We start from the raw sequence: 12,008 nt of genomic DNA on the forward strand, positions 1-12,008 counted from the left end.
CCTCAGTCCACAGGCTGATGCTCTATCCATTGAGCCAAACCAGCTAGGGCTCACAGAGCTCTTTTTAATAAATAAGGGACAATATTTGCAGTAATCATCTTTGCAGTTTCCCAGATGTAATGAATGTATTTCTGAACAGATAAGTAGGAGAACAAATCAATACAGCACTAAGGAGGAGTGTACTTCAAGGTTGTGGGTACAATTTTCTCTTCCTCTCTGAAAGGTGATAAACACACATGGATTATGGTGTGCAAGAGAGTCAGCTGGGACTTCACTGTTGTATTCTTAAAATATATGAATTCATTCTTTGCTATCATCCATTGGTTCCTATGTTCATTGTTAAAAGAATTCTAGCATTTCCAGCTGAAAGAATTTGCTATCAGAGAGAAGGTGGCCAGAGGCCTGGGGTTGAGTGGAAGTGTATAATCTGAGCTATGGCTGGAGCTCATGTGATTAATACAAAGTGAAGCATCGCAATATCCCTTTATGCTGCTCAAACAGACCTCAGATACTCGCTGGCTTTAGCACAAAATCAACTTCGCAAGGAAAGTTGCTTTTCTGGGGCCTGGTTTTTTCCAACAGGGACAGATTTTTGCTATTCTCCTCCTCAATCCCCAGTAGTGAGGATTTCTAGATGGCTGTGAGGAATTCCCGAGGAGGATTATGCAACTCACTGGGTGTTAAATTCCAAGGGCAGCTCTATGGGCAGTTCTACTATATTTTGATTCTACTGTCTTTCCTTTCACTTAAATATATCTTAGAAAATAATTATCTGTCCCGCGACAGCAAACAGGGCCAGTGAACAAGCAGTGGCATGGGCTGAAAGGGCCTTGACTTAGAAGAGGTGTTAATCATACTTTCCTTAAATAAAGGACTGAGCTTCCCTCCTGCCCGGCCCACTCTTTGCTTTGCCGTTTTGTTTTCCCTTCCCATCAGCCAAATGGGCCTGAAAGATTTCGACCTGGAGGAATACAGGCAGTTGCTCATGATTTCCACCTGCTGCCCTGTCTGCCTGGCACTCTTGCTCAATGTTGTTGTCTGTGGGAAATCACATTTTCAGATCAGGAGTTTGGGGCAGAGCAGGACCCAGGCACCCTGAGTTCCAGGGAGGAGCACTGGACCTGGGCTAGGCTGTGGGCATCTTCCATCTATGGCCAGTGACTGGTCCACAAATGGACAAGTGACCCAAGGTGATTCACTGCGAATCAGCCAGGAGACTCACTAGAACTAGCGGGAAAAGGGACTCCATTCTATAGGGGTTCCTAGGTTGAACGATGAAAGCCTGAAGCTGTTATGGGTCACCGTGTGGAAAGAGCAGCCTCAGAATAGTCAGTCCAGACAAAAGCAGAGCAGAGGGAGAGGGAGACTGAGAGCATGAATCTTGGCAATGCTCTAAGGCCCTGGACCTAGTCACGCCTACACTATCCCGAGGCTCTTCAGACCAATCTCTCTTTTTGCTTAAAGTATGAACTGGGTTTTTGCCACCTGCAAACTGAAAGAATTCTTTTTTTAAAATTGTTTTATTGCTTAAAGTATTACAAAGAGTATTACATATGTCTCCTTTTCTTCCGCCCTAAACAATCCCCCAGCCTCCCCTACCCCCCAGTGTCTTATGTCCATTGGTTATGCTTATATGCATGCATACAAGTCCTTCGGTTGATCTCTTACCCAAACCCCCTCCCCGGCTTTCCCGTTGTAGTTTGACAGTCTGTTCGAGGCAGCTCTGCCTCTGTATCTATTTTTGCTAAGTTTATAATGGTCTTTATTATCCATGAGTGAGTAAGGTCATGTGGTGTTTTTCCTTTATTGACTGGCTTATTTAACTTAGCATAATGCTCTCCAGTTCCATCCATGCTGTTGCAAATGGTAAGAGGTCCTTCTTTTTTACAGCAGCATAGTATTCCATCGTGTAGATGTACCAGTTTTCTAATCCATTCATCTACTGATGGGCACTTAGGCTGTTTCCAGATCTTAGCTATGGTGAATTGTGCTGCTATGAACATATGGGTGCATATATTCTTTCTGATTGGTGTTTCTGGTTTCTTGGGATATATTCCTAGAAGTGAGATCACAGGGTCAAATGGGAGTTCCATTTTTAGTTTTTTGAGGAAACTCCATACTGCCTTCCACAGTGGCTGCACCAGTCTGCATTCCCATCAGCAGTGCACAAGTGTTCCTTTTTCTCCACACCCTCGCCAGCACTTGTCGTTTGTGGAATTGTTGATGATAGCCATTCTGACAGGTGTGAGATGGTACCTCATTGTTGTTTTGATTTGCATCTCTCGGATGATTAGTGACTTTGAGCATGTTTTCATGTCTCTTGGCTTTCTGAATGTCCTCTTTTGAAAAGTGTCTATTTAGGTCCTTTGCCGATTTTTTGATTGGATTGTTTATCTTCCTTTTGTTGAGTTGTATGAGTTCCCTATAAATTTTGGAGATTAGGCCCTTATCAGATATGACATTGGCAAATATGTTTTCCCACGTAGTGGGCTTTCTTATTGTTTTGTTGTGTGTGTTTTTGTTTTTGTTTTTTTTTTTTTGCTGTGCAGAAGCTTTTTATTTTGATGTAGTCCCATTTGTTTATTTTCTCTTTAGTTTCCAATGCCCTAGGATCTGTATCAGTGAAGAAATTGTTTCAGCATATGTCTGAGATTTTGTTGCCTTTGGATTCTTCTAGTATTTTTATGGTTTCCCATCGTACATTTAAGTCCTTTATCCATTTTAAGTTTATTTTTGTGTATGGTGTAAGTTGGTGGTCTAGTTTTATTTTCTTGCATGTATCTGTCCAATTTTCCCAACACCATTTATTGAAGAGACTATCTTGACTCCATTGTATGCTCTTGCCTCCTTTGTCAAATATTAATTGAGCATATTGGTTTGGGGCGATTTCTGGGCTCTCTATTCTATTCCATTGATCTATATGTTTGTTCTTGTGCCAATATCAGGCAGTTTGGAGAACAGTGGCTTTGTAATACAGCTTGATATCTGGTATTGAGATCCCACCTACTTTGTTCTTTCTCAGGATAGCTGAAGCTATTCGGGGTCTTTTTTTTTTATTCCAGATGAATTTTTGGAGAGTTCGTTCTAGGCCTGTAAAATATGCCATTGGTATTTTAATGGGAAGTGTGTTGAATTTATAGATTGCTTCGGGTAGTATGGACATTTTAATGATGTTGGTTCTACCAATCCATGAACATGGTATGTTCTTCCATCTGTTTATGTCTTCCTCTATCTCTTTTTTCAACGTCCTGTAGTTTTCTGAGTAGAGGTCTTTTACCTCTTCAGTTAAGTTTATTCCTAGGTAGCTTAATTTTTTTGGTGCAATGGTAAATGGGATTGTTTTTTTAGTCTCTCTTTCTGTAAGTTCACTATTGGTGTATAGAAATGCCTCAGATTTCTTGGGGTTAATTTTGTATCCTGCTACATTGCCGAATTCATTTATTAAGTCTAATAGTTTTTTGATTGGAGTCTTTAGGGTTTTGTATGTATAATATCATATCATCTGCAAATAAGGACAGTTTTACTTCCTCTTTTCCAATTTGGATGCCTTTTATTTCTTCTTCTTGTCTAATCGCAATGGCTAATACTTCCAGTATTATATCGAACAGGAGTGGTGAGAGGGGGCATCCCTGTCTTGTTCCTGTTCTTAGGGGAAATGATGTTGTTTGTCCATTGAGTATGATGTTGGTTGTGGGTGTGTCATATATGGCTTTTATTATGTTGAGGTATGATCCTTCTATTCCCACCTTGCTGAGAGGTTTTATCAAAAATGGGTGTTGGATTTTGTCAAATGCTTTTTCTGCATCAACTGATATGACTATGTGGTTTTTTTCTTTAAAGTTGTTTATGTGATGTATCATGTTTACTGATTTTCGAATATTGTACCATCCTTGCATCCCTGGGATAAATCCTACTTGGTCATGGTGTATGATCTTTCTGATGTACTGCTGGATCCGATTTGCTAAGATGTTGTTGAGGATTTTGGCATCTATGTTCATGAGGGATATTGGCCTGTAATCCTCTTTCATTGTGTTGTCTTTACCTGGTTTTGGTATGAGGGTGATGCTGGCTTCATAGAATGAGCTTGGAAGTGTTCCTTCCTCTTGGATTTTTTTGTAGTAGTCTGAGGAGGATAGGTTTTAGTTCTTCCTTGAATGTTTGGTAAAACTCCCCTGTGAAGCCGTCTGGGCTTTTGTTTGCTGGAAGCTTTTTGATGACTGCTTCAATTTCTTCCATAGTTATTGGCCTATTGAGATTTTTAGATTCTTCCTGATTGAGTTTTGGGGTGTTGTATTTTTCTAGGAATATGTCCATTTCCTCCAGGTTGTCTAACTTGTTCCTATGCATGTACCACCAAAAGGACTAACAAAATCTTTACAGAAACAAGATGTTTAATACTCTTCTACTTTGTGACATGCCCATCGCACATTCATTTGTATATGTATCTCCTGATATTTTGTGATTGGGACTCATCTTGACCGGGGGCTTTATGAATTTGTTCTGTTACAGGACATACTATGGGATCCAGATCATTCAAAGAATTCAGTCCCATCTAGGCAATAGTTCCATATTCTGTTACTGTAGTGAGGAATGTTCAGGAGGTGTATTGATACAAAATACACATAAGATCTTCTTGTTTTCCCATGACCATTAGGAAAATAGATGAAGCAGACATTGTCCCTTGGGTTAGAGGGAATTCTGTCTTCAGTTTGTCCAGAATTTATATTCTACTTTGGGGTGAAAAGCTCTAAATCAGAGATTTCCTCTTTTTTAATCTCATGGCACACATGAACTAATTACTGAAATTCAGTGGTCCACAAAATATATATTTTGCCAATATTACAAAAAAGCATGGTTTTGATTCATGCACACCAAACGTCTATTACTGTGTTGGCTGTTATCACTTATTTTATTCAACAACCTACAGGTTATATAGTCTGTGCTATTGACTAAATAGCCAAGTGTTGCTTTTTTAAAAAAATCTTGCAGCACACAAGTTTGCCTGTGTGACACTCTGGTTGATAATCACAGCTTTACATATGAAATTCATCTTTTCTACTGTGTCATTTAAGACCACATTTTCCTTATTGATTTTTCTGGGCTATCTATCCATTGATGTGAATGGGAAGTTAAAGTTCCCTACAATGATTGTACTAATTAACTTGAAAATGCCAATAACTAGACCCGGGCGGGGCTGGGGGGGGCACGGGAGGAGAGAAGGGGAGCGGAGCTCAGCACCAAGCCTGGGTCCCTTCCCACAAAAAAGAAAAAAAAATTTTTTTAAAAAGAAACAAAATGCCAATAACTATATACCTATGAATATTCACTCACAATATAAATGGGTTAACTGCTTCAACCAGAAGACACAGGGTAGCTGAATGGATAAGAGAACAAGACACTTAACATATGCTGTCTATATGAGCCCAACTTCAGATCAAAAGACACATCATGAAAGTAAAGGGTTGGAAAAAAGTTATTTTATCTCTACCTTTGGGCCACAAAGAAACTACTCTGCAGAGAATGTTGCTCTAGTGAGAGCTCTAATCGTGCCCTGTGTACATTTAATAGGCATGAGAACAACGGTGCTCAGAGTTAGCCTGACCCATTTGGAGGTGCTGACTTTTAGTGAAGTCCGCACATACATAGTTTTCAATGTCCAGAGTTGTGGAAGCAACTGGAGCAGGTCAGAGCAGGCCTGCCCCAGCTAGGACTGTATTAATGAATTTTAAAATGCTAATAACTACATACCTATCAATAATCAGTTATAAGTGGGTTAACTGCATCAACCAGAAAACACAGGGTAGCTGAATGGATATGAGATCTATACCCATACTTATGCTGTGTAAATGAGACCCATTTCATATCTCAAAAGACACCACATGAAAGTAAAGGGATAGAAAAAAAGTTATTTCATGTCTACCTTTGGGCCCCAAAGAAACTACTCTGCAGATAATTTTGCTCTAGTGAAAGCTCTAATCCTGGACTGTGTACATATAATAGGAATGAGGATAACTGCTCAGAGTTAGCTGACCCATGTGGAAGCGCTGCCTTTTAGTGAGGTCAGCACGTAAAGAGTTTTACATTCCCCAGAAATTTGTTTTGGAAGGAAAAGTAAAAGGAGACATTCTACATTATGATCAATGGCCCATTTATGAAATTATAGGGACTACTAAATTAATAACATTCATTTGACAATGTATGCCCAGAACACAAAGACTTCAAAGATAACAACTTACTATCAATATATTTATCTGTTGAAAAATAGATTAATTAAAATTTTTCTCCCACAGTGTTGGAAGGTACCTGATATCATCAGGTGCCTAACCATGAATGGACATCTGTGCCTGTCTCTGACACTTCCCTCCTCTACAATAGAAATCAGAATTTTCAAAAATGAACAGCCCAAACATCATAAATAGACAGCCATCCAAAGACACTGGTGTGGCCTTTCAAATGAATGTTACTGCTAATAGTAGTAGTAATTAATAATAATAGGCTTCTTTTAAGCCTACATATTTGTATCACAGCTATTAATATTACTGAAGGTGTATTTTTACCCTTAATCTATAACAGCGGATCTCAACCAGTGGGTTGAGACCCCTTTTGGGGTTGAATGACCCTTTCACGGGGGACGCCTAAGACCATCGGAAAGCACATATATAATTACATATTGTTTTTGTGATTAATCACTATGCTTTAACTATGTTCAATTTGTAACAATGAAAATACATCCTTTATATCATATATTTACATTACGATTCATAACAGTAGCAAAATTACAGTTATGAAGTAGCAACAAAAATAATTTTATGGTTGGGGGTCACCACAACATAAGGAACTGTATTAAAGGGTCGTGACATTAGGAAGGTTGAGAACCACCAAAGTATAACCAAATATAATGCTAAACACAGGATATAATAAAACAAAACGCGAAGCATAATAACTTATAAATTAAAACTAATCTATTGTGCCGGGCCAGTGTGGCTCAGTTATTGAGCATAGTCCTAGGAACTGGGAGGTCAGGGTTCCATTCCAGGCTGGTGCACATGCCAGGGTTGCGGTCTCCATCCTCAGGCAGGGGCATGCAGTAGACAGCTGACCCAGGATTCTAGATCATCATTCATGTTGCACTGTTTCCCTCTCCTTTCCTCTTTGAAATTGCTTGTTATACTTAATAGAGACCCATAAAACTTGACTGCCTTCCATTTACGTTACTTCCACTTTAGAAAGAAAAAAAAACTGGCCTTAACGGTCATCTAAGATTACAGTCTTTCTCCAACCCCAATGTTCCATTATTTATGAAGAAAAACACTAAGCCTGAGCCTTCCCAGTACCAGGGCACCTCATTATCCTACAAAAAGTTGGCTCCTCAATACTTCCTTTGGGTTGATTTATGTCTCAAAGGGAATGTGTGCATGAAAAGGGGACACATGCTAACTTAACAAGCTCATTGAAGGCCTGCATGTCAGCCTTTCAGTCAGAGACCTAAAGTAACCAGAAAGGATGGTCTGAAATGAAAATCTTTTTAAAAGCAGTTTATAGCAGGTAGTCAGTGTGGGAAACCGCCTATTGTCTTCACTGGCAGAGAAGTATAGACAGAGAACCCGGATGGCTGGTGACCCTTGAAGCCCTAGCAATGGTCAGAGCTGTGCACCCAGTTAGTCCAGACAATGGTAGCTGAAGCAACTCCCCCACCAGATAGTCATGTAAATCCTTATTGATAAGATAATCTGCCTATTACTGGAAATTGCCTGCTGATAGGCTAGTCCAGGGGTGGGCAAACTTTTTGACTGGAGGGCCACAATGGGTTCTTAAACTGGACCGGAGGGCCGGAACAAAAGCATGGATAGAGTGTTTGTGTGAACTAATATAAATTCAAAGTAAACATCATTACATAAAAGGGTACAGTCTCTTTTTTTTAAGTTAAGTTTTATTCATTTCAAACGGGCCAGATCGTAGTATGCCCACGGCTGGGCTAGTCTGTGTGTTACTGGAAATTGCCTGCCTAAGGACTATGCTATGGTTGTATCCCAGATCAATAAAAGCTTGGTGAGGCCTGAGCACCAGTGGAAGTCCTTCCCCTTGAGTTGGACTTACCCACCTGGCCCCCCAATATTTCCAAATTAAAAGAAAAAAAAAGTATCCAAAATTTATAAAGAACTTATAAAACCCAACAGCAAAAAGAAAAAACAATCCAATTAAAAAATGGGTCAAGGACATGAATAGACACTTCTCCGAAGAGGACATACAGATGGCCAATGGATATATGAAAAGGTGCTCCATGTCACTATCATCAGAGAGATGCAAATTAAAACCACAATGAGACATCACCTCACATCTGTCAGAATGGCTTCCATCAACAAAGCAACAAACAAGTGTTGGCCAGGACGTAGAGAAAAGGGAGCCCTCGTGCACTGTGGTGGAAATGCAGACTGATGCAGCCACTGTGGAAAGCAGTATGGAGTTTCCTCAAAACATTAAAAATGGAACTGCCTTATGACCCAGCAATTCCACTTCTGGGAATTCATCTGAAGAACCCAAAACACTAGTTCAAAAGAATACTAGTATGCACCCTGTGGTCACTGCAGCATAATTTACAGCAGACAGCAGCCAAGATTCAGACACAGCCCAAGTGCCCATCAAGGAGAGGATAAAAAAAGCTGTGAGACATTTACATCATGGAATACTCCTCGGCTGTATAAAAGAAGGAAATCTTACCCTCTGCAACAGCATGGATGCACCTGGAGAGCACTATGCTAAGTGAAATAAGTAAGAGCGAAAGACAAGTACCACATGACCTCACTCATTTGTGGAATCTAATGAACAAACTGAACTAACAAGCAAAATAGAGACAGGCTCATAGAGGATAGAGCAGGCAGACAGCCCTGGTGGGGAGCGGGGAGGGGTCTTGGTGGAGGGTGCAGGGAGGGACTGAGCAAAAAAAAAAAAAGAAAAACAGTGAAGGAACTCATGGACAGGAACAAGTCAATTGTTGTGACTGTGGGGGTGAGAGGGTGGATGGAGGTGGAAGAGGGTAGAGGGGGGATAAATGATGACTGGAAAAAAAAGAAAATAGAAGCCCATGCCAACAATGAAGGAGACGGGAGGCTGCCACCTTTGGGAGCGCAGCCATGAGGGCCTACCCGGCACAGATAGGCCCTGGCGTACACCGACACCAGCGGATCTCCGATCCCTCGAATCATGCAGGTCAGGCGGGGCAGACATTCTGAGATACCCCTGTCAGAGCAAAAGAAGGCAGCATTATACCCCACAAGAGAGCTCCCTGGGCTTTCACTTTTAACAGACAGACAAAGCCAAACTCCCCAAATTCAGGAGGAGGAAGTCAGGTTTTAGAAACAAACCAAGGTCAAGTTGTCAGAGTTTTCTAAGGCTCTGCACCAATAGTCTTCCTCTCACTCATGATTCATTCATTCATTGAATGGTTTCCTTCATCTTTACCATCTCCAAGTTCAGGAGTCTAACCTTCACTTTTTTCCTGCGGAGGTCACATTTATTTTACTATTTTATTAGCTTTTGTCCTCCAATTATTTTCTGTGGATGGGTACCCCCTGATCTCCATATTCTCACCATTATCTACAGGGATGGGCAAAATGAGGTTTACAATTGTAATACAAATAAATAATACAATAATGAAGAAGTAATAATAAAACAATAATCTCATTTTGCATACTCACAACTATAACTCTCCTTTCATCCACTCCTGTATATTCCTCTGGCACTGACTGTCTGTCTGGGACCCTGCTCTCTCCCAGCACCTGACCCCCGTGCCCCGGCTGGCATCAGCAGCCCCCAGCATGGGAACTGTGCAGTATTTACTTCTCCTGCAACAGGGGACTGACTCCCCCTGCCTAGGACACTACCTTGCACCAACTGGTGAAGCAAAATGACTGCTCCTTCCACACCAGTGTTGTCCCCAGACAACCCTATATCCCGTCAAGCACGGCTGGTAAACTAGATTCTAAGCCCACCTCTGTGGAGCCCCGAGTCGGCCACGGCATCGGGGAGTTTACTACCTACATGCTACCCAACAGGACTCCAGGTTTCCCAGCGGCTCTGTGACTGCCCTGGAGCTCAAGGGCAAAGGCTCTGGCTTCTGACGTGGTCTTCACTGCCCGCCTAGATAGCAGGGCGTGGAGGCACCACCTGCCATGCTGCTCTGTGGTGCACGCAGCTTGTACCGCTGCCCAGACCCTGCTCACAGAGGAGGGAGCTGAGGGCAGACGCCACACAATGTGCTCAGAGCCACATTGACCGCAATGGCCAACCAGGACTCATCTCCCGCTGAGCTGAGGGCAAGTGAGCTACTCAACCACCTCTGCCAGCTTGAGCTCATTTATCAGTAAAACAAGGATTAAATGGTATCTCTATTCCATCCAGTTTTCCTTTGGATAAAATAAGAAAATGCAAGGAAGATTTGCCACTAAGTAACCAAATAAGAACAGCGACTATTACATTGCCATGGGGAGAGGGGAGCTGATTCTTTGGAAATGTTGTGATTCTGGACATTTAGGAAGAGCCTTACATTTTGGAGAGGAACTTGTTACACTTCAGGATGGATGCTTCCACATAACTACAAAAGCATTTGGTTAAGAAAGACATTTACAGACAGCATGCTCCCCGCGGGGAGAAATAACTATTTATGAGCAGAACTAGGTGTGTCTTCAGTAGAGGGAGCCACAGTGGCTCTCAACAATCAGAGAATTAAGTGAGCTAGTGGCTTGTGGCTTCTGTATTTGGTTTTCAAGGTTTCATATCTATTTAAAACAAAATTTGGAAAATGTTACATGCTGATTCATGGTTGCATGCTGAAATTCAAACAGGTTTTGAGCATTTCCAATCAAGATTTACAGAGAAAACTTGAATGTCAGATAACTAAGATTCAGTCTGTGTATCAGCCCAATTCTCTGTTCTCAATACTGGCATTTGTGCGGAGATGCTTGACCCTTTCAAATTCTTGGAACAGGAGAAAACACTTGAAAACAAACCATTTAAATTGAAAGAACTGATGTGGTGGTGTCCCTCCTAGGAAGAAAAGCCCGGTGCACTGCACCATATTCAAAGGAAAAACCAGAAAACTGCTAGAGGAAAGCCAGGGTCCCAAGGCTTCTCTAGAATGTGTGGCTGGCCTGCGCTCAGGCGGCCACCACACGGGGTCGACTTCTCACCACGATGTCAGGGCCTCTATTCATGGTGCAACGCTTTCCACCTCTTTAAAATCATCAAAGAAGGATACAATCTTGGAATGAGCTCCCTGATGGAAGCGATCTTGAAAAACCAGTTTAAGCATGTTTCTCTGGCCGTGTCGTTTACATTCTCTGGAGAGAAGTTATCTGTAATACAAAAGTAATACCCGTTAGCCTTCCTAACCCTAGGATCTGTGACCCCTGCTGGGAGTTCTGGGATGGGAAAACACTTCAGTGGAGCAGAAAGGGGTGGCTGCCTAGTTCTTCTAGCCTTTCCATCCACATAGTATGTATTAGGAAAACAACTAGTGACAATGGGAGCTGTCCTAAGGGCCAGGTGCTACTTTGAGCGCTCAGTTCACTAATCCCCCAGCAGCCTCCGAAGGATGGGCCTTTACCATCAGCCTTCCGGGGCGCAGAGGAATCCAGAAACCCATCCAAGGCACAGAGCAAGCAGAGGTAAGCGCTGGAATTCAACTCGGGCAGTCGGCTCCACAGCCGACGTGCTCTAATACTGTTCTTGGTATACCCACCAGTAACATGACGATAATGTAAGAATTCCAGAAGCTTTAGGAACCTGCAACTGTAACATGAAATGTGACTGAAACCCGTGCTCCAAAAAGCACATAGGCCAGACCTGAGGGTGGATCCTCTGAGCACCTTAATCAGGTGAGAAAGCAGCCACTTAGCCTCCAGCTCAGCACTGCCCTCAGACTTGAGTCATTGTGGCAAAACTGCCAGTTTCTCCTGTTATCTCTTCTCTTCCTCCTTAGTGGTAGAACTCCCACCTTTCTGCTGGGCAAA

General features: G+C 42.0%; 1 protein-coding gene across 3 annotated transcripts in view; it reads right to left on the minus strand.

Annotated features, from left to right (window-relative positions):
* VPS35L (VPS35 endosomal protein sorting factor like) overlaps nucleotides 1-12,008 on the minus strand; it is a 159,258-nt gene that overhangs the window by 78,121 nt on the left and 69,129 nt on the right. For all 3 annotated transcript variants that reach the window (XM_070413730.1, XM_070413731.1, XM_070413729.1), the window contains 3 exons: nucleotides 11,255-11,351; nucleotides 10,544-10,591; nucleotides 9,144-9,237 (listed from right to left, as the gene is read on the minus strand). In XM_070413730.1, coding sequence (XP_070269831.1) covers nucleotides 9,144-9,237; nucleotides 10,544-10,591; nucleotides 11,255-11,351 — 239 coding nt within the window. The remainder of the gene's footprint in view (nucleotides 1-9,143; nucleotides 9,238-10,543; nucleotides 10,592-11,254; nucleotides 11,352-12,008) is intronic.

This window comes from Myotis yumanensis, unplaced genomic scaffold (genome assembly GCF_028538775.1).
Source record: "Myotis yumanensis isolate MYYU_CA2020_CCGP unplaced genomic scaffold, mMyoYum1.0.hap1 SCAF_4, whole genome shotgun sequence".
NCBI classification, from domain to species: domain Eukaryota; kingdom Metazoa; phylum Chordata; class Mammalia; order Chiroptera; family Vespertilionidae; genus Myotis; species Myotis yumanensis.